The sequence below is a fragment of the Mytilus trossulus genome, unplaced genomic scaffold (genome assembly GCF_036588685.1).
Source record: "Mytilus trossulus isolate FHL-02 unplaced genomic scaffold, PNRI_Mtr1.1.1.hap1 h1tg000138l__unscaffolded, whole genome shotgun sequence".
NCBI lineage: Eukaryota > Metazoa > Mollusca > Bivalvia > Mytilida > Mytilidae > Mytilus > Mytilus trossulus.
The window spans coordinates 3,725,619-3,750,069 of NW_026963302.1; the positions used below are offsets into that span (position 1 = coordinate 3,725,619).

Sequence of the window (24,451 nt, forward strand, 5' to 3'; positions counted from 1 at the left end):
GTACATGTAGATAAACGCGAAAAATAATTGTTCTCTATAAGGAGGTATAATAGATGTGATTCTTGCGATCTAAGCACCATAAAATGGAGAACGCTCTGATTGGCTTATTTATTTTATCTATCATACGATTGGTTGTATTTGTGCATCTTTCAAACTGGAAGTCTTAGCTATGACTACTAGTCAGTCCGATGACGGAATCAATATCCGGACTCCTTTTTAGTCGTTTTTCTCCCAAAATAACTCAAACTGAATAATCATAAGAATGGATGACAAATACGACTATAAAATTGAGAATGGAAATGGGGAATGTATCAAAGAGACAACAACCCGACCATAGAAAAAAAAACAACAGCAGAAGGTCACCAACAGGTCTTTAATGTAACAAATATATACTAGTTCAGTGATAATGAACGCCATATTAATTACAAAATTGTACACAAGAAACTAAAATTAAAATAATACAAGACTAACAAAGACCAAAGGCTCCTGACTTGGGACAGGCGCAAAAATGCGGCGGGGTTAAACATGTTTATGAGATCTCAACCCTCCCCTATACCTCTAGCCAATGTAGAAAAGTAAACGCATAACAATACGTAGAAGATGTAACCAAAGAAAATAAACAACATGACAATTATACATAAATAACAACAGACTACTAGCAGTTAACTGTCATGCCAGTGAAAGATTATGATTTCATCATATGAATGTTGATGTGTTACATAAATTATTTGTTTTTCTTTCATTTTTTGTACACAAATTAGGCAGTTAGTATGATGGGGGAGGGGGCATTATTATTTGATTTTTTTAACAATTGTTATTCCGGGAGTCAGGATGTGGACAGTTCTAACCAGAACAGTTTTAGACAGTTCTACCCTAGAACTGATCCTGACAGTTATACCTAGAACCGATTTAGTCAGTTCTAGCTAGAACAGATTCTGACAGTTCTACTTAGAACAGTTCTAGGGTAGAACTGTTTCTAGGTAGAACAGTTTTATGACAGATTTTTATGACAGTTCTAAAGAGAGGTTAGAAGTGATCTCCACTGTAACTTTGAAAAAAAACGGAAGTGACCTTGTGTAAACTGAAAGTAGCTATTTTTTGTACTTCATTAATATAAAAGTATATAGAACCAAATATTTTTGGAATCAATGTCAAGTAAATATTCAAATATTATCATAAAAAACAGTTTTCTAACCGAAAGTAACAAATTATCTCCCTTATTTAAAAAATATTGAATAGAAACCATATATTTTTGGAATCAGCGTATAATAAGCTATCATTTGTCGATTGAAATGACATTTTAAACCTAATTTTACTAGTTTCTTATTAAAATACACAGTTGTCTGTAGAAAGAACTTAAATTGTTCTCTGAAAGGTTGGTTTTTAACTTTCTTCCCTCTAATTTTGTTCTTGCGATAAATATTTGTTTTGCAATATGTCGCCTAGATATTTGGTATATGATATTGACCAGTTTATGCGCCTTTGTAATTTACTCTGCGTAACTGAATACTTTTCTTTGTAGGAGTTATTTCCCCATACACTGTTTAAGTTGTGTCCACTACTCCTTCGCAACCGTAAAAGATTGCGACAAATTTATTTTATAAAATTGCTCGTTATATCTTTCGCATGATATTTTGTATTTTCACCGAAGCGATATGTACACTCGATATGATAGTTATTTCCCCATAAGCATTTGATATAACTGATATGTATCTCTGTCTTGTAAAGAACATATTAAGTAATAGAGACCTAGGATTTTTTGATTTGAGGTCCTTGGTCCAAAGAAATGAAAATTAGGTAAAGGTGAAAGGTGAAGGTCGTATTCTGCATTTTGATATTGCTTATTTTCACTTATATTCAAAAACTGTATAAAATATCGTCAAATTATTTTTACTTAATTAGTTGCGAGATTTCGTAACACAAATTTGATTGCAAGGGAGCATTGAACGCAAAAGGGAGTTTTCTCCCCTCTTGTATTTAAAAATACACTTAAGGTGATATAACTCATTAACAAAATATAATTAAGACATATGGTCTTTGATTTGTGATCCTTGGTTTATGACCTTGAAATTGAGCCCAATGTCATAGCTTAATTTGACGTTCTATATTTTGACCTTTGCTTTTACTTCAGTAGTTCTGGTATCTATGATGAGTTTATATACATACATGATGAAGCTTTGGGATCTTTTGCAATAGGTTTCAAACCATTTAACCTTGAAAAAACAACTTGAAGTGACATTGTGTAAACAGGAAGCAGCTATTTTTCGTACATTATTAATATAAAAGTATATAGAATCAAATAGTTTTGAAATCAGTGTCAAGAAAATATTCAAAAAATATCGGAAGTACATGTAACATTTTTCAAACCGGAAGTAACGAGTTATCTGCCTTATTAAAAAATATTGTATAGAAACCATCAGCGTACAATAAGCTTGCATTTGACGATTGGAATGACATTTTAAATCTAATTTTACTACTTTCATCTTGATATACATGGTTTTTTGGTGGAAGTATGAACAATTGGATTTCCATTTTTTTTCCCGTCATTTTTTTTGTTTTTGTGATAAATATTTGTTTTGCAATATGTCGCTTAGATATTTGGTATATGATATTGACCAGTTTATGCGCCTTTGAAATTTACCCTGCCCTAAAATGACAATATAAAACAATTCAAGCGTGAAAACAAACGGCCATATTTATATACCAAAAGATTACGAAAAACAAATAGGTAACACATAAACAAACGACAACAACTGAATTACAGGCCTAGGCTCCTGACTTTGGACAGGCACATACATACAAAATGTGACAGGGTTAAAAATGTTAGCGGGTCACCAACCCTCCCTCTAATTTGGGACAGTGGTTTAACAGTACAACAGATCAACAAACTTTAAAATTCAATTAAAAAGACTTAACTCATCAGATGGATAAAAATACAAACACTACAAACACAAGTGGAAGTGGCATACCCATCAGTTGATCTAATTATTGAAATCACTTGAAAAACCTGTCCATATTCATGATATGTAACATTAGGTTAAATTTTTAAAACATTTAACGCAGAGTGCTTTGTTAGTCCGATATACAATTTTTTTTAATTGTTGTTTAAGGAGGCTCGCGGGCATAAGATTTACAGAAAAAAATTAAACTTTTTTTTTTCATTTCAAATTTTATCAATTACATTTAGTAGTTGTTACTTTATCTTAGGGTACAAAAATCATTCCAAAAAATCTTTTCGTGTTGGCTACAGGTGACTTATAAAATGTAGATATCATTGGAAAAGCTCCAAATTATCTCCCTTTGGTGCAAAAATGCCATTTTTTGGCATTAGAATTGAAATATCTTTTTTAACTCATCGGTGACCTTTTTTTTATGGTTGTTTTCGAATAAGCTGAAAATAAACTAACTAATTGTAAAATATAAGCGATTTCTGTAATTTGGTTCTTTTTTTATTTCGATATTACCGATTTTTGTCCTATTAGTTCAACAGAAAAAAAGAACGTTAACAAAAATGTATGCTTCTTTCGAAGGAAGATTGTGAGCGTAAATGAACGGTGACCCCATTTGTTTATTTCATTTTTCTATTAAGTATAAGATAAAGTTCATTTACACAAAAATAAGGCGAAATCCTATATTAAATACAAAAAAATGATTTAGACCCGCAGGCCACCTTAAATGCATGATGCCATAGATTTTGCACTATTGTATATTACAACATTTCATAACAATTAGATAAATCAAACTGTCAAATAATGCAGAAATAGAATGTTCCCCAGACCAATTTACTCTGAAAGTTGGGGAAAATGTGAATAAGAAATTGATTAATGACGAAGCAAAGAGATAACTAGAAATTACAGAATTTAAAAAGAGAAGGATTGACAATAAAAAAAGAAAGGCCCAACCTAGTCCAACTGTTAAAAAGAAAGAGCAACATATGAAAAGGAAACTTGAGTTAACAACACAATATATGGTGATTTTTTTTATTAACTGCTGAGTAACTAAACTTTGCTTATTTTAGACTATAGTAATGCTTATAAAAGCTGCAATATCAAAAAAATACAAACATTTAAATAAAAGCCATGTGTTGTAGCTCTGCAATCATTTCCTACTTCTTGCCCGGTTGCCATGGTTACCGTTTTATACAGGAAAAAAATGGCTTTTATTTTATTCTCTTGTGAATCTGTACTGATAATAAACTCATCATAGGAACCAGGACTAAATTGTGTATATATGCTAGACGCGCGTTTCGTCTACAAAAAGACTTAGTGACTCTCGAATCCAAAAAAGTTAAAAATGCCAAATAAAGTACAAAGCTGAAGAGCATTGAGGACCAATATATGTGTGGGTTTAACAAAAGATATCGAAACATGTGCCACACTTTGTTCACACAAATTTTGAAAGAATACCAAGAATTACTGTTGATAACTGTGTCGGCATGGATCACACAAATGCCTTTAGATGCAAAAATAGTCTGACAAACTATAATTTTCCATTTCTCTTTTCAAAGCTCATTTTAGGACTGTCTTATGTCAAATTTTAAACAAAAAATCATTGGACATATTTTCTGAAATTTAGGAAAAATAGAAAATTTGCATGTTTTTCAATTGCACTACTGTTGACGAAAATTTTTTTTTTTTATAATTTCGATATTATTCTGTTATAAATGAAGAACAAACCCTTCAAAACCCTTGTAGGGATCAACCTTAATACATTAACCGGCTGAACATTGAGTTTTGAAGTATGATTTGTCAAACCAGCACCTAATGAATATGCTTGAGAAAGATAAGTAAACAGCTGCATATATTACACGAAACCAAAATAAAATTGAGAGAATGGAAATGGGGAATGTATCAAAGAGACAACCACCCGACTATAGAAAAAACAACAGAAGGTCACCAACAGGTCTTCAATGTAACGAGAAATGCCCGCACCCGGAGGCGTCATTCAGCTGGCCCCTAAACAAATATATACTAGTTCAGTCATAATGAACGACAAAAGACTATTTGCCATAGGTTTTAATGGTATTAATAAATAATGTAGTATCTTTATTATATACATGTACATTGTTTTAACTATTATTATAAGACAATGAATAACCTAATGACATATAAGCCCAGTTACGGAACTGCACCATGGCTTTGTTGTTCTACAAAGTGGAATTACATTTAATTCCTATAATTCATCATGTTCTATTTGTTTGAACTTTTCGGTTTTCTGACATTTTATTGAGAATATCAAGTCTCCTAAAACGTGCATCTCTTAATGTTTGGCCATTTAATAAAAAAATTAAATGATACGTTTTTGATTATGCCTTAATCGTATTATGACATAACATTCGCAATAAACTTGGATTTTAAATGCAACTGTCGTTTTTAATGAATCTTTTTGGCACTAATGTACAATATTAAGTACTTGTGACTTCTGCTATGTACGTAGTCTTATCAAAATAATGCATCTTAAGATAACCATCACAAGCTTAACTACCAAAACACTCTAATGATGCCGAGTCATGTAATATGGGATGCATGGTTGCTTGGGTGTTTTTTTTTAACAACAACATGTATGCAAGGACGACTGTTCTTCTGCACGTTTTCGACAATCGTTTTCAGCATTGAGAACACTCCGTATTTCCTGTTTGATAGAATACAGTGCAATAAAAACAAATGTAAAAAAAAACAATCTTACTGGGAGCGAAAGAACATCAATCAGAAACCTGGGCTACCAATCGGTTTCGATTTAAATTCTATTTTATAAATATAAATGAATATATGATATACACCGGTACAACAGACACACAGGGCTTGTACCTTTATATATATATAATAGGTAAAACGTATAGTATGATTTAGTAGCCACGAGCTTTCATGGTTAGTTTAAATGATTTAAACACAAGGACTTGTCTGTTTAGGTTCGAATCCCTTAATTCTCTTTGTTTCTCTATTCGCTAGTTTTCCAGTTTTCGTTCTTGTTTTGTATGCTATTGTCCCTCTTTGGTGTAATAAAAGTGAGTGTGTTGGCTACTCCACATGTTTCTTATCTATCAACAAAAAAAAATGCAAAAAAAACCATTCTTACTGGGAGCGAAAGAACATCAATCAGAAACAATATTAAACCATTGTTGTGACGTCAGACTATTCATTTACCGTAAATTCTTTTTCTAGAACCAACGCTTACTAAATCTGTCGCTGAAATGGACTCACCAGATTATATTCTAGTGTTTCCTTTGTGTGCATTAAGTTTGATTCGACTAATTTACTGATTTCTGTTCAATGGAATCATTTTAAAAAACTTACCTATATTTTTTGTAATTTCTATATGCCTTCACAGGGAATCGAACCCGTCCATGAATTCTTTAACGTGATACTAACATTAACATATCGACGAAACCTCTGGGCTACCAATCGGTTAAGATTTAAATGTCTATTTTATAAATATAAATGAATATATGATATACACCGGTACAACAGACACACAAGGCTTGTACCTTTATATATACATAATAGGTAAAACTTATAGTACGAGTTAGTAGCCACGAGGTTTCATGGTTAATTTAAATGAGTTAAACACAAGGACTTGTCTGTTCAGGTTCTAATCCCTAAATTCTCTTTGTTTTCTCTATTCGCTAGTTTTCCAGTTGTTGTTCTTGTTTTGTATGCTATTGTCCATATTTTGTGTCATAAAAGTGAGTGTGTTGGCTATTCCACATGTTTGAAAAATTGAAAAAAAAATTGAAAAAAAAACCATCATATCTGTCCATTGTTGTTTTATAAATAGATGTAATATAATTTCATCTGATTTACTACAAAACTTTACAAATGTCAATTCGAAAAATTCCTATGCTAGAATTATGATGTGCCTAGAATTAGGTTTCTTTGTTAGAAATTTCGGAAAACAGACTTATTATATGCGCAATATATATGTTCTTTGTCAGGTTGTTGTCCATTTGACACATTTTTATTGCCATTTTTAATTTTGATAGAAATAAGTTCGAATATAATTTATTTTGTAAAAACAGATAATATTCAGATGCCTGATAATATGAAGATATTTAAGGGGAGACGTGTTGTGGTATAATATATTTGTATTTTTTAACCATTTAATTGTGATATTAAATTTATTGTAACGGATCGTTTAACATGATAAAAAGGTTATTTAAACTTAGAACAATACCTTAGTAGTTACAAAATATTCGCGGTTAAGGGACTGCACCAGTTGACGTACCAATAATTTGTTTATATATATGTTTTACATAAAATTCAATGAATTAAGACATTGACCGGCGGAGCATTGACTGTAAAGTTTATTTTGTCAAAAACTGGCTAAGGCTCGATCGAGAGCAATGTTTATAGTCTAGCTTGTCTAACTTGTCTTAAATAACACAATTTGAAATTGAATTTTTATCTGCCTGTGTGCTACGTGATATAGATACAATGGATAAGCGTTGATTCTTGAAAAAGAAACCATGAACCTGTCTAAGAAGTTTTGTAGATATTTTTCTCAAACCTTTTTTGAATCACATTCAAAGTATTATAAAAGACAACTGAGATATGTTGAAGAAAAATATGAAGAATATTTTTAAGAATTTGATGGCTTAATAGACAAAATGTGGATGTTTTTATTGAACATAAATGCTTAGCACAATTTCAGGCTTATATTTGTCATATTGTATGCGCAGCGTGAACAAAAATTCAAATACTTTAGATATATATATTTGCAGTATACTACTAGTATCTTTCCGCAATTTTTTTTCTGTGTGGGAATACATTATCAATAAGACACATTTTTTTTTAACATCTAGCGATCATTTCATTTGTAATCGCCAATGGCAGCCAGCAGGGTCTAAAAACATCAGTTGTTTGACCTGTTCGTCAAATGCGTTTTGTTATAATAGAAGAGAATTTTTGGATAAAAAATTGATAGACTAGGTACTTTCCCTGAAATAAGTGTAAAATACTGCTCCAAGTTTACTAATAGTCACTTCTGGTCGAACTATTTCTAGGTCACATGTCAAACAACATTTTACCAAAGAACTTTTTTGCTTTATCATGCACCAATCGGACGAAACAAACAATTTAAGAATGTAATCGTTATCATTTATAATTATGGAGGTAATACACTCACAAGAAAAAAACAGTGTTTGGAAAAAAGATAACTTGCTACTTCCGGTTAAGAAAAAGTTATTTCAAGTCTAATATAATATTTTTTTATACACTGATTAAAATTATTTATATCTTTTTATTTTTAATTTTAAAAAGAGATATAATAAGCTTTTTCTGGTTTCATAAAGGGTACATCTTGTCTTAAATGATTTGTTTGCATTTAGGTTGTTTTGGACAAAATGTATTAAATCTATTTCCCAAGAAATAAGCACTTTGCATTAGTTTTTTTTATAAATATTTTTAAAAGTGTCAGAAATATTACAAACACAAGCAACACTCACAATAAAGAACATGACCTTGATTTTAGCCCTCTACATAAGTTAGGGATCTTGAACTATTATCATAAAATACACGTAGAACCAACCAGTTCACGCGAGTTTCACGTGTATGCTCGTTTGAAGTGAAAATAAGACGAGATTAATTTTACTTCATGTGAGAGAAATTTCCATGTGCAAAAGTAATAAAATGATATCAGTAGACTTCTTATATTGCATTACTAAGAAATTTACTAATAAAAAAAAAAAAAAAATGAAAAGAAAAGAAATTTTGCCTTTTTTAACACTTTTGATTCGAGCGTCACTGATGAGTCTTTTGTAGACGAAACGCGCGTCTTGTGTAAATATTAAATTTTATTCCTGGCATCTATGATGAGTTTATATAGATCTAGACACATATTCTTTTCAATAACTCCGAGTAGGAATAACATTACATTCTGTAACGTCACACATTTTTGGTCCAATTCGAGGTGTATAAATAAACTTTGCTGCCATTTATTTTAAAAACAAGGATGGTGACATACATTTGTATTAGTTTATCTACCTGTATGCATTTAATATGCAATCGTGAACATTATGTTAGGTTTTTTGGTTGTCTTCATAAATCAGAACTTAGCCATCAATTGAAAAATATAAAATAAATAAGCCGAAAAACGCATTTCCCTCCTATATCTATGTAAATTTGTCTCCAAAATTGACGTTTTCATTTCAAAATTACATGAGAACAAAAACGGTGACACCCATTTTTATAATATATTCCAATGTTACTCGATTCAAAGAACAAGTGTGCAACAATAGTAGTGAACTCCGAATAAAATGGCAAAATCAAAAGTTCAAACACATCAAACGAATGGATAACCATTGTATTAATTCTGACTTGGTACAAGCATGTTCTTTTAAAAAATGCAGTGTGAGATTTTAAAGCGCATACAATTTATTATTTACTATAATAAATATCTTAGCAACATATTGCAAAACAAAAAAATAACGCAAAATTTGTTTTGCTCAATGCTCTTCACTTTGTACGTGTTTGGCTTTAAAACTAATTTGATCTCAGCGTCTCCGGTGAGTCTTATAATCCTGGTACATTTGATAACTTAATACTTAATTTGTGTCCATTGTATTCATTTTTGAATTTAAGGTATCGAACCAATTATTCAGGCCACGTCTGAAAGAACATATAAGAAATGAGTACATAGTGTTCCCGTAAATATGTTTCAATATCCATAAAATTGAATATATGTTTCAATATCCATAAAATTGAATATATGTTTCAATATCCATAAAATGGAATATATGTTTCATTATCCATAAAATGGAATATATGTTTCAATATCCATAAAATGGATTATATGTTTAAAAACGGATGACAATATGTGAAATATGATGTCTACATAAAGCTGTAAAATTGCAACACTTCGTATCGTTTTTACAGTGTAACTATACATGTTTTTGGTTGGAAATATTTTTTTAAATGCCTTCAATTTCTTTAAGTAACGTACACTATTTGCATACATTACGTAATCTAATATACAAAACAATGACATTTTTGTTTTCGTTTAAGGTATAACAAGAAACGCAACATATCAATAACTCAAAATTCAACCATGGAACAACAACATTGGTGCTCATTTTGTTGTATTCGTTTAAGGAATGAGTTGAGTTTAAAAACTCATCTGGATACCCATGAAAAACAAACACGCGTTCATTGTAATATGTGTTCGTTATCATTTTTGAATAATAGTCATTTAGGAGATCATATCAGAAATAAGCATTCACCTTATATCAGCAACATATTTGCTGAAAATGCTGAAAAAAATATAACAGACATCACACCTGAGGTACAATCCGATTCCGAATGGACCGACAGTTCCGAAGAAGACTTAACCAGCAGTGATATTGGAGATATTTCGGAGGGTACAGATTTTGAAAATGTGGAAGAGCCCGTTGAATACTTTTCGAATGAAGAAGAATACATCGTAGCTCAAAATATGCATGATACTTCTGACAATAAAATTCTTATCAGCGAATTCGATCAGAAAGCAGTCAATACCAAACATATGAATAATTCGGATGGAGACCGGGTCAATCTAACTAGTTGTGGCGTTGCATTTCGTGTCAAATTAGAATGGGGAAAAGGAGGAATATATTATTTGAATATCACAAGACACATTCCAAATTCAGAAGATAATTCTGAACGACACAGACTACAAAAACATATGGAGCCGGCGTTCCTCAGTTCAGATCAAAGTACATCTTCTCAAGGACCTCGTAAGGAAAATACAGACGCTGATTTACGGTTCGTAGAAACGTAAGACATAACGATACAAATTGATTTTAAGTTTTAAAACACCACTGTATCTCTGCCCTAAACTATGACGTGTACATGTACGGTATATATCATATAAAATTTAATGAATGTTGTCTTGTAAGATGGAAGGGTCTTTACCAAACAAGTATGTATTGATTTTTCATTTTTCTTTCGGTAAGGATACACGTTAAGTTTTTAGCAATGGTTACCATGTTAAAACAAAATAAATTAAGATAGTAAAATGTCTTTGAAACATATTAAAAAAGTCCTGTTCAAGCATATTTGAGTAACTTTATTTGAATTTTGTATCTAATTGATGCACACACAAGTAGTTATAAATAACAAACTGAATTTTATCACAACTGTTGAATAAACTTAAATTACAGATCGATAGTCGCATGATCAATCGGTATTTTAATTTTCAATGTCAGGATGGATCGTATGATGCAAATAGCAAAAGTATTGGAACAATTAACAGTACCAGATTGTCCTCTTTCAATTCAATATATTGGCCCTTAAAAAGGTTCAGTAATGTTAATGCTTCGTCGTGCTCGTACAACAAAATTATTTGACGCATCAACCAAAACTGGCCCTGTTTGCTGAAAATTGATATGGTCATATAATAAACCAGTAAGTTTTGTGTCAGGACGGGTTGTATTTTACGAGTGACAACAATATAAAAACACAATAACTACAAAAAACTTTGTCCGACAATATGCCTTCTCTTTTGACTCAAAATACAAAATATTTACACATTCAACATATTCGGTAGAATTGACACTTTATGCTAGCTCGTAGAACAATTTTTTTTTATCTCATCAAATAAAACGAACAAAATTCCCACTTTATAATGCAAATTTATATAGTCGCATGATAAACCAGGACTGTTCGTATGGTACAAATGACAGTAATAATTTGCCACAACGACTACCAAATTTTGTCGGCATCCCTTGAGAGTGCTAACTAGACTTCAGTGTGTCACGACAGATTGTATAATACACATTATCGCTAATCCTGGCTGATCCAGACGCTTGAACTTTTCACGTCATACACTGTCACTTTTCCATTTTGGCGTCAGATATTTTGTTTCATGACGTGAATATTTTACGGGAACCTGTGCGATATCCAGTAATGGCGGATCAATAGCGAAAGTAGTAAACAAATGAAAGCAATATTTAAACAGAATGAATACAATGGTATTCCGCATAAATCAAGCGTGCCAGTAGATTGTATTTTTATTCAAAATATTGACTCGTAGCGCAAATTAGTAGTTTTGATACTCCAGGCTAGCTCGTATTATAAAATCATTTGACCGCATCATCTAAACCTGACCTTGTTTGCACTTTATTATGTAAATGTTTATAGATGCATACTCATGAAAATAAATCAGTGTGTTATGTGTCAGGACGAACTGAATAAAAAAATTACACCTATTTAAGGAGACAAAGAGTACAACAGTTTTTCTGCATCACATAAGAGTGCCAGACTGCCCTCTTTTTTTTAATTTAAAATATCGACGATTTTTGAAAAATAACAAGCCATTCAACATAACATTTTTATTTACTTCAGACAAGTTACACATTTGGCAGCCGATATAAAATGTATTACCTGGACATCTAGTCTTGTTCAACAGTTATGCCAATATTAGAAAATTCTTTTCTGTTATTGTTATTATATCTATGTACCGATGTTATTCATTATATAATAAATGCATTTAAGACTCATTCTGTTGTTTTCGAATTCCTACAATTATGACATATACATACATTATTAATTTATATTTGTTAATGTTTAAAAACAATCATCAGAAATATTGACTTTAATACATACATATGTGTTAAAAGCAAAACATTTAACATTGTAGCGATGAAAATCAAAACCAAAAGACCCGAATACACAACAGTATAGGACAAGATAGTGAAAAGGTATCACTTTAATGTAATATTGTATCTATAGAAAAAAGAGAAAAAATCTACTTTGCACATGTTTTATTTTAAAACAAAATTATGGTAAAATGCTCTCACAAAAGAGAACATCGAATCAAACCAACAGATTTAATCAGATTGCATGTAAGCTTGTAACTGACAAGTATCTGTCACACTTTTAATTCAGATAGAATATGCAACCGCAATCTATCAAATCATTTGAACCTTTCAAAACCCCCGAAATGAATTAAAAACCAAAATATCAGGAATGTTTGATGATGACAATAAAACATGTATGTGCTGTTGGATAGTACTTTTTATGGTTAAATGTGTTATGTAAAATACGTCTTTGTATATAGTCAATGTTTGAAGTGAGGGAATATAGTTCAGAGGAATACATAATAGTTATCAAAGGTACCAGGACTATAATTTAGTACGCCAGACGCAAGTTTCGTCTACATTAGACTCATCAGTGACGCTCAGATCAAAATAGTTATAAAGCCAATCAAGTACAAAGTTGAAGAGCATTGAGAACCCAAAATTCCAAAAATTTGTGCCAAATAACACTGCTAATTGCTCGACGTTTTGGGCATATGCAGTCTTTAGTTGAATTAATTCAAAATGTTATCAATAACATTCCTCATAAGAATAAACCTAACAAAAACAAGTTTGTTTGACTAACAATCCCAATCAGTTCTCTCCAACAAGAAGTCAAGTGCATTTTTCCAGTTTTTTACTGACTTCAATGAAATAGTTTGATTATAAATGTTTTGTTCATAAGTTTTGAATTTGAGTCAAGATTTCAGAATATAAATGCTATAAGGTTTCTGTTCAATAATATTAGATTATGATAATAGCATTTTTTTAAAACATTTTTTGTGTTACATAACGTTATGTGTGTAAAATATTTACAGTACCAGATATGAATTTGAATATTTGATTATATTAAATCAAATCCAAAATTTAAATAAGAATTTATGAGCATAATACAACCAACACGACATGGATATAAACTCTACATGAAATGATGATGTGATATGTCGGATTTCTAACTAGTTGAGATTATAATTTTTTCATATTTTCAATAATCTGGTTTAATTAAATCAAATATTCGTGTGGGTGCGTGGGTGTTGCAGCCTGTAGCTCATTACCATATTAATTAAATTATTACACGTGTCAAATCCAATCCAAGGAGTAATCAAGCATTTCTATAATGTCTTTGATTTTTGGAAGACATTTTTCAGTTTTCTGATCATTATAATAATTTGTCATGAGGGCTTAATTTTGACACTCGTAGTGTGTTCCCAAGTGAATTGGTGTCATGTAATTTTTTTAGTATTCTTCTATTGTGCTGGATTAATGTTTTATTGTTTTCATTCCACATGGTGATTCGGATATCAAGTACAAAGTTGAAGAGCATTGAGAACCCAAAATTCCAAAAAGTTGTGCCAAATAACACTGCTAATTGCTCGACGTTTTGGGCATATGCAGTCTTTAGTTGAATTAATTCAAAATGTTATCAATAACATTCCTCATAAGAATAAACCTAACAAAAACAAGTTTGTTTGACTAACAATCCCAATCAGTTCTCTCCAACAAGAAGTCAAGTGCATTTTTCCAGTTTTTTACTGACTTCAATAAAATAGTTTGATTAAAATGTTTTGTTCATAAGTTTTGAATTTGAGTCAAGATTTCAGAATATAAATGCTATAAGGTTTCTGTTCAATAATATTAGATTATGATAATAGCATTTTTTTAAAACATTTTTTGTGTTACATAACGTTATGTGTGTAAAATATTTACAGTACCAGATATGAATTTGAATATTTGATTATATTAAATCAAATCCAAAATTTAAATAATAATTTGTGAGCATAATACAACCAACACGACATGGATATAAACTCTACATGAAATGATGATGTGATATGTCGGATTTCTAACTAGTTGAGATTATAATTTTTTCATATTTTCAATAATCTGGTTTAATTAAATCAAATATTCGTGTGGGTGCGTGGGTGTTGCAGCCTGTAGCTCATTACCATATTAATTAAATTATTACACGTGTCAAATCCAATCCAAGGAGTAATCAAGCATTTCTATAATGTCTTTGATTTTTGGAAGACATTTTTCAGTTTTCTGATCATTATAATAATTTGTCATGAGGGCTTAATTTTGACACTCGTAGTGTGTTCCCAAGTGAATTGGTGTCATGTAATTTTTTTAGTATTCTTCTATTGTGCTGGATTAATGTTTTATTGTTTTCATTCCACATGGTGATTCGGATATCAATTTAGGTCACACTCAGACCAAGGCCGTTCATCCTCATCAGGTGCTCTGACCAATATTTAGATTATTTATTCGATCTATTAATATGCTTGCATTTTATATCGGATGCGATTAGCTAAAAGAGCACGACACCTTGCGGATCATTTATTCTATATACAATTTTATCTTGTGTGTCCATTATTACATTCAAATTATAGTTTTGTCCTTTAGATTTTTATGTCGTTGATATGCATATATAGGTGGTTTTGGGAATAGTTGTTTTGCAGTTTTATTTTTCTCAATGATGTGCCAGTGTTTTCTTATCAGTCTGTCAAGTTGTTTAAACAAAGGATTGTATCTAGTTGCTAAAACTAGAGGTGGCGCTATACGTTTTTTCTTTTTTTATAAATCAATACACCATGTCTAGATCTTTTTAATGTTTCCTTTATAATCGGTTCAATTTCGCTTTCTTCATATATTCTTTGTATTAATTTATTTTTGAAAAGATCCATTTCATTGTTTGACGATCTTATTATTCTCAATGTTTCCCCAATAATGAATCCTTTGAAGACAGCATTAGGATGAGAGGAGGTTTTGTCTAGGTATTGGAAGTTATCTGTAGGTTTCCGGTATAGTTTAACATCCAAAATGTTGTCTTCCAAGAATCTCTTCCCCTTATAAATTGTTAAGTCTAGAAATTGTATTTACTTAATTAATGGATGAATGATATTAGCATTTTTTATAAATTCCATGAAATGTGTTTCAGATTTATTAAAAATTATAAACCCATCGTCCCTGTAAATGGATATCATTTGGATGTCCTCCGAATATTGGAATCGATTTAGTATGTCTGATATTATTTCAAACATTCTCAGATCTGTTAGGCATGGTGCGGCCGATAGTCCCATTGGGACACCCACTATCTGCCGAAAATATTTCCTTGAAATTCAAAAATATTATTTTGAAGAACTATTTTTAGTTGTTCCAAAAATTCTGTTTTAGGTGGAAGTTGGATTTCATATACACATTTATTTAGTTTAGGCCAAGCACGATCCACAGCCTCAATAATTTTTTCATGGCGCATATTTGTGTACATAAAATATATCAAATGAACACATAAATATTTCCTGAGGAAGTTTGATTTTTTCTAGTTTGTTAATAAAGTCAGTGGTGTCTTTAGTGTAGGTCCATTGCTGTTTTACCACCGGGTTAATGGAATAATCGAGGAACGTCCCTACTTTTTCAAGCGGGCTATTGCATAATGATACAATAGGTCTTCCCGTAATATTAATATTGTCTACATTTTTTGTGTAACATATGTGTGTAAAATATTTACAGTACCAGATATGAATTTGAATATTTGATTATATTAACTCAAATCCAAAATTTAGATGAGAATTTGTGAGCATTATTAAGCCATTATACAACCAACACGACATGGATATAAACTCTACATGAAATGATGATGTGATATGTCGTATTTCTAAATAGTTGAGATTATATTTTTTTTATATTTTCAATAATCTGGTTTGATTAGATCAAATATTCGTGTGGGTGCGTGGGTGTTGCAGCTTGTAGCTCATTACCATATTTGACATTGCCATAGTCGGCGCTTGCAGCATGAATCAGAAGTTTGGAATTCCTGTATCAGCTTGAATTATAATTTTGGAATTCCCGTATCGGGCACTTGTTAATTTGCTGTCGACAAAAAAGCAGGTGCTACGCAAATTAGTTAAACTATTCAAAAAGAAAATATGCCTAACAAGCGAAATGTCATATGATCGCCATCAAGGGCCACGGGGAAGAAAGACGAACGACCAGCAGGACAGGAGGAAATAGAGTACAGCACGAAGAAATTGCCCAAAAGAAAGGCGGAGCTGGCCGGAGAATAACTGCCAAGAAAACAAAAGAGGTCGGACACGTGGTGGTAGAAGTACCTGAGGAAACTGCTGATATCTCACCAGGTAATGAGTCGGAGTTGGGTGTAAGGGCATTCCCCTCTTTTCGGCACAACCCGTTACACGAAGACTTTGAAATTTCAAATAATTCCATTGATTTCACTCCGTCACAAGAATGTAGCGTTCATGACACAGTGGCGGAATACGTGCCTTTTTAAATTTAAGAAAAGATTGGGGAGGGAAAGTTTATAGAGCTTCTTTCTCTTTTAAGAACGCAAAAAGAAAATGAAAGAGGTTGACGAGGGCGATTTGAAATTAAATAGGAAGAAAATTTGTATTGAAAAAAGATCGTCGGGTGTTTACTTGCCAATAAATGAATGTACTTCAGCATTCACGATTTATACGAGTGTCTACATCGAGAAGTACAGCACACGGGCACAGGAATTGTTACAATATATGCGGGATATAAGATTAGCGGCAACAAGGTAAGAAAACTGGGCCACCTATGAGGAGCAATTTAAATAGGTTTAAAATAGAAAAGAATCCAAATATATCTTAGGGAAATTTACACGGTGAGTATTGGCTATTACACATCACATCTCCCACAGTACATAACAATGTGTCAGTGCAATCACGGGGTTATAGAACAAATACACAAAATCGTGGTAATTACAACTCAAATGCAGGTAAACTTTCAAACACTAGAACATATCAACAATCACAGGTAACTAGCGGAAGTGTAAATATGTCATGTAAATACTATTATAATGGTAATGACTGTCCCTACTTCCCTCGTTGTAGGTTTAAACACAGATGTGAAATATGCAGTGGAAAACACAGAAAGGCCCAATGTAATAACCGGACCCAAGGAAGAAGTAACAAAAAGTTTTGATTTTTATTCATTCGAAAATACTTCTATAAAAGGATTAGTCTTGGAAAATTATTTAAAATCAAACCCACCTAACAATGTAGCACATGAAATTATAACTGGTTTCAAATACGGTTTTTCCTTAAAATATTTTGGCTCTTGAGAACCACGGGAGAGTTCCAATTTAAAAAGTGCATTACAGCTACCCAAAATTTTTAAAGAAAAATTCATGGTGAAAGTTAAACTTGGTCACGTTGCTGGTCCTTTCATATATCCACCCTTTCCCACACTTCAAGTATCACCAATGGGGCTAGTTCCAAAAAAAGGATGGGATTTCAGCTGACTATTATCACCCATTATCATATCCTGAGAATAATGCAATAAACGATTTTATTGATAAAGATCACTTTTCAGGGCAGTACAGTTCAGTGGACAAAACAGCATGTTTGATTTATAGACACAAAACATTTGCCATTTTCGTTTGTTGCAAGTTGCCCCGCACGATTTTGACTTGTTGGGGATAAACTTTCAAGGTGGATATTATCTTTAAAAAATGCTCCCTATGGGCAAATGATGGGGGCCTTAATAAGTTGTGCCCTGTGTGTAAAATTCGCAAAAGCTTTGCATTGGATAATGCAGCTAAAAAGCGTAAATGATGATATCCTCCAAAATTTAGATGATTTTCTTTTTGTTGAGTCGAGCCAAACATCAAAAGTTATTCCAAGAGTTATGCAATAAAATAGGTATTCCTCTTGCTAGGGATAAGACTACTTTGCCGACTACATTACGTATGTTTTTTGGTATATAATTTGATACACAGAATTTAATCATGCGACTTCAAAAAGAAAACAAAAATTAGAGATACGTTGGACAGCTCTAAAATAACTATAAATTATTAAAGATATGCAGACTCATAAATGCTACGATTGGGGTAATAAAATCGTATTACAAAATTCGAGTAAACAAGCAGATGAAAGATTATTTAGAAGTTTGGTTAGACTTTTTAAAACGATACAATGGTGTCACTGTAATAACAGACAATATATGGGTTTCAAGTGAAAAGTTAAAGTTGTTCACGGGTAATGCAAGGGGGGGGGGGGGGGCGTGTCCAAAGGCGGGTATAGTATATATTTTGCAGGTCAGTGGACCCAAGGCTAATGGCCAAAACATCGGGTTGAGACTGGAATCTCCAGAGTTATGACATTGGTCGAGTTGTTTCCAGTTGTAGCCATCTTTTGTCCTGGGGATCCTATTTTGTTAACAAAAAAGATATTTTTCATGTTGATAATCAGGCAGTTGTTCATATCATTAATATAAAAACAAGCAAATCAAGTAGAGTTATGACTTTAGTAAGACAAATGGTTTTAATGAACTTGAAAAATAATACCTTAGTTAAGGTAATTTATATCCCTTAAAAAAAAAAAAAATCTGATTGTCTTTCTCGTTCTCAGTGGGGGAAGTTCAGAAGCCTAGCACCAGAAGCAGACCAGTGGCCATCAAAATTCCCACACAGATCTGGAACATTTTAGTCAGGTGGCTTAAAGATACACGAAAATCATACAATTTGGCTCTGTCAAAACTTTGTCCTTTTTGATCATCTAATAAATTGAAACAGGATTGACCGGTTCCAGTCAATTATTTGCTTGATTGTATACCTTTTCAGATCAGGGTTGTTTTTTTTGGGTTTTTTTTTTGGGGGGGGGGGGGGTTACCATATCATCTTATATATCAGGAGTTTCATACCATAATAAAATTCAAGGCATACGGGATACTACAAAATTCTTTATAATTGGAAATGCATAAGAAGGAATAAAAATAATTCAGGGAGGAAAACGTAATTACATTAGAACACCAATTTCAGTACAATTGTTATCAGATATGAAAATTTGTTTAGATAAAGTATGTAAGAATAAATATGAAGCTGCTTTATTTTCAACAGTTTTGTATGTTGCCTTCTTCGGTTTGCTAAGAGTAGGGGAAATTGCTACTTCAAAATCCAAGTCTGATATAATTGGCTCCAACTTAACAATTTCTGATATTTCATTTAGAAAACAAGTCCTGGAGCTAAGAGTAAGGTGGTCAAAACTAACCAAAAGGGAGAGTCTGTTACTTTATTGATACCTAAGAACGGAAAAACAACTACTGTCCGATACGACTCATTAACAAATACTTAAAGGTACGACCTACCTGTAACAATACAGATTTGTTTATTCATTATACTGGTATGCCTTTAACTAGATACCAATTTTTATAGTTTGAAAAGGCTAACAAGCTACATGCATGTTTTCACAGGTATCAAGATTTTATGGATTGTTGGAAGTTCCCTTGTTCATTTGGACAATCTAGAGGCGAAGAAATGTGGTAGGGACAACATGGGACTGGATTCAAAAGGTGTTACAACATACTGGATTGGGCAACCTAATTTACAGATTAAAGATTTGGACTCCCTACGCGATGCAAAATATTTTTTTACCTTCTTCTCATTTTATTATTATTCACTGTGGAGCTAATGATTTGACAGATCTGGAAATGACAGGGAAGGGTTTAATCGAAAATGTAAAATGTTCTTTCTTACGTTACAAAGCTTTTTATTTTTTATTTTTATTATAAAATGGTTTTCAATGTTACAACGCAGATACTGGCATTTTGCCCCATTGAATGCGGGTGCAATAATCGAACAGAAGAGAAAAAGTGTGAATTAAGTGGTCAAAAACTTATATCACATGAGAACATTAGTGAAAGTGAAGTGTCTTTATACAGAACAGATGGAACAAACTGGAAATAAGGTTTTCTTAAATAATATACAAGGGAGGTTGAGTCTTTACTACACACAACAAAATCAACTTTTTCAATGATTCAATAATGAAAATTTTGTAGAGGTGAGAGCCCCAGTCAGATTTGGTAGCTGACTGGGGCTCTTATATGGCGTTCCGGGGAGACTGGTAGTGATTTGGGGATTATTTCACCCGGCCATTGCTCTGGGCCTGACAAGTTCTAATATTTGCATATGGACTCATACCTACCATATTTGCAGGTTTGGAACATGTGGTTAGTGGTAATGGTTGGGTCTACAGATGGGTAACTCTGGGACCTCCTCCACCTCATCTTATAGAGGGGAGGCTTACACCTGCTAACATGTGGGGCACTTATAACTGGAGCATTGGTAATACGAGTGTTTTTACCCGGTCACTCCCCATGGTAGGTGATAGTGTAACCGTGTTTAACTATCAGGGGTTTTATGACACTATGTCAAACTAGGTCAGCTGATAGTCACCCTGGCGCCTCAACAAAATATTATAGGATACTATGTAGCCAAAGTAATGCCCCAAATTAAAAATGTATATTCTAGTCATAACAATGTAAAAACTAGTTGGTGTAATAAAATGTACGTTTATTTCAAAGGATTGTGTTTGTATTAGTTGTAAAAGTTATAAATGAAAAGTTAGTATAATATACAGAAAGTCTGTATTATTCTAATATTGGTATTTGTGAATTACAGTAAACAACAGATAAAGAGAGACAACTCTGGATTAATTTTTAATCACTTTGTGATTAACGGAAGGACTTCCATATTCACGATATGTGTCTATGTGATAACTCAAAGATTGCCACCATAATCAAATTGATGATTCAAATTCTATGGAAGTGTATGAGGTCGTATTAAATTAACATATATGAATATATATACTAAATTACCTTAAATTGTTTCATTTATTGTATTTGTTTTACAAATTAACAATTTAAATAAAATTTGATGATAACTGATATCTGTTTTCCTTTTGATTCGTTAGCAAACCCCATGGATTGAAATGTATGACAAAGACGACGACCAACTGGATTGTGGGGAAATCATAGCTATGGCAACTCACTTTGGGGTTCACGAGGAAGAAGAACTAATACAGATAAAAGAAGATCATGAGGTAAAATATGTTTTGAACACAAATTAGTTCTATACGTATTCATTAAAAACAACCCATTTATAACCAGTTTGATTCAAAATAAATTTAGAATGTAACATATTACAGGAAACCCGATTACTTATTTATTTTCTGTCTCAAATTTTAAGATAACAAACATATTTTGTTTTTGGTTTGATTTGTTGTTTGTTTGTTGGTATCAATAAGTGTTATTTTATTTATTTTCGTGTCTTTGACATCGGTATATAACAGCTTTGTCTGCAGTCTGGTGTAAATACAAAAAATAATCCTAGTAACTATGATGAGTTTTTTTACAACCACTGGGTCAATTCCACTGCTGGTGGAAGGTTAATTCCCCGAGGGTATCACTAAGCTAGTATATAGTTAGCACACGAAACGCGCGTCTGACGTAAATAGAAAATTTTAATCCTGGTATATAGGATGAGTGTATACAATATTTCAGCTGCTACTTTAATGTTTGCATTGCAATTATATAAGAGAGAAGACGTTATTAAAGTCAAACTATATTTTATTGGCGAAGTAAGATCATGGCTTCTGTCGGTTACCAACCCACAAACAAAGGGTCTTTGGGCAACCGTAAATATAATGCAAATAAAATAGATAAATAAAATTCAAAATTCAAATAAAAACTAAAATGAAATGAAAATTTTGAAATAATGGGGTGCTGAATTGAACCCTGGCAACAGATGTCCAAAATCAACATGAGAAATTTCGTTTGAGGTGAAAATAAAGATAACATGGATTAATGTTCTAAATGAAATAATAATACAGTGATAAATCAAGTTCATCGGTACTGGTGCAGCCTATAAAGTCCGCCCTAGTGATGAACTCTTCTAAAAGACTGTCATAACATTATTTATCGGTTCACTATGACTGTTAATCCGTTATCACTCGTCAGATGGACGGCATAATGTGGTTAATTGTGTTTATAGACTGGCGAAGAGTTGTAAATCCAGAAGCCGTGACAGGAGTTCTATGTTGAGGTTAAAAACAAGCAGAAATCTGTAAAATAAGACATAAAAACAGCAGTATCGAAAAAATATAAGAGGAGGGATGGGTGGGTTTACATTAATTATGCGTACAATAAACTCAACAATCTGACCTTAGATATATATATAGTTACTTCCTAGCAGACCGTGCATTCAAAATATTGTGAGGAGTGCTTTAGCTGGTAAAATTGATATGCCGTGTAATCGAATTAAGACATGCGCGTTACATTGACCTGTGCATGAACTGTAGCAAGTCTTGTCTTCCTCTGATAACGTGATTTAACGGTCAAGCCCTTTAAATCGAATTATAAGAGAGAAGACGTTATTAAAGTCAAAATATATTTTATTGGCGAAGTAAGATCATGGCTTCTGTCGGTTACCAACCCACAAACAAAGGGTCTTTGGGCAACCGTAAATAAAATGCAAATAAAATAGATAAATAAAATTCAAAATTCAAATAAAAACTAAAATGAAATGAAAATTTTGAAATAATGGGGTGCTGAATTGAACCCTGGCAACAGATGTCCAAAATCAACATGAGAAATTTCGTTTGAGGTGAAAATAAAGATAACATGGATTAATGTTCTAAATGAAATAATAATACAGTGATAAATCAAGTTCATCGGTACTGGTGCAGCCTATAAAGTCCGCCACTAAACAAGTTCAAAAACACTCATTTCACAAAGAATGTTTTGGAACTTGTTACCGCCAACCAGTACCATACATTGAGAGTCGATATAACAGATACCTCTGATTGTTATATTGTGTAATAACAAGAATCTGACCGCAGAGACTACTAGCTAACAGATTCCCGAAGCCAATAACCTACTTCGCCGTTTGACAGACAATAAATAGATGAAAATAGATAATAGCATAAATTAAAATTGTAACTTGTAACTTGTATAAAATTAGATAGCTTTCAAATTTGACAAATAACATATTCCTTCTCACTGTAGTTTGGTTCAATCACTTATTTGGAATCGTGTGCTTGTATTGCAATCGTGGTAACATTTGAACAAAGCAAATTTGACTAAGGTAACAAATCTTGGAGAAAATCAATGTCGCTTATAAGTTAGGACCTATCGTATAGAACGGTTGTCCGATGTCATGTTCATTTTAGTGGATTACTTAATATTGCAGGGCCCTTCAAAAATAAGCATACGAATAGTTTATTTCTTTACTTAATGTGCCCCATAACACTTTGACCTTGCTAAAAAAAATTGTGATACGAAAATGTATAAGAGAACACAACCATAAGTAACTACAAACTTCCGAGCAACAACGAAGTTTTGGTGATTGAAAACCCCACTTTCCAAGCACGCTTTTTGAAACATGAAATATCTTAGATTGACAATCAATCAATAATCAGCTCTAGATTGGTAATTACAATATAGAAAAATAAATAAAATTGATATGATAACAGATAAAAATATTTGACTTGCCAACTGTTATAATGTATGTTTGGAATCAGATATATGGTTGATACTTTTTATATTACCATTGGCTGAATTCTACTTTTACTATCAGAAAATATATAAACTAGGAGATCTGACATGAACTATTTTTAAACTTAATAGCGTGGTTGTAAACAGCTATATGCCACCGTACAACCTTCACCATTAAACATAGTCCATACAGTATAATAGCAACAAAGGGTCCCGGCAAACAAGAAAACAAAGCCATATTTAAGTATAAATCAATTTAAACGTACAACTAGTATAAAAGACTGGGACACACAAATAGTTTGTGAGAATTTATCCCTACCGTAACCGGGGACATCGGTTAACAACATAAAATAAAACAAAGTTGAGGTAGGTTTG

The 24,451-nt window shown here is 32.1% G+C and overlaps 1 protein-coding gene across 3 annotated transcripts in view; it reads left to right on the forward strand.

Annotated features, from left to right (window-relative positions):
* LOC134700341 (uncharacterized) overlaps positions 1 to 24,451 on the forward strand; it is a 115,908-nt gene that overhangs the window by 37,064 nt on the left and 54,393 nt on the right. For 2 of the 3 annotated variants that reach the window (XM_063561699.1, XM_063561698.1), the window contains exons 2-4: positions 9,999 to 10,745; positions 12,610 to 12,670; positions 21,496 to 21,624. In XM_063561699.1, coding sequence (XP_063417769.1) covers positions 10,042 to 10,745; positions 12,610 to 12,670; positions 21,496 to 21,624 — 894 coding nt within the window. In that variant the 5' untranslated portion in view covers positions 9,999 to 10,041. The remainder of the gene's footprint in view (positions 1 to 9,998; positions 10,746 to 12,609; positions 12,671 to 21,495; positions 21,625 to 24,451) is intronic. The other variant, XM_063561700.1, reaches the window with a different exon arrangement.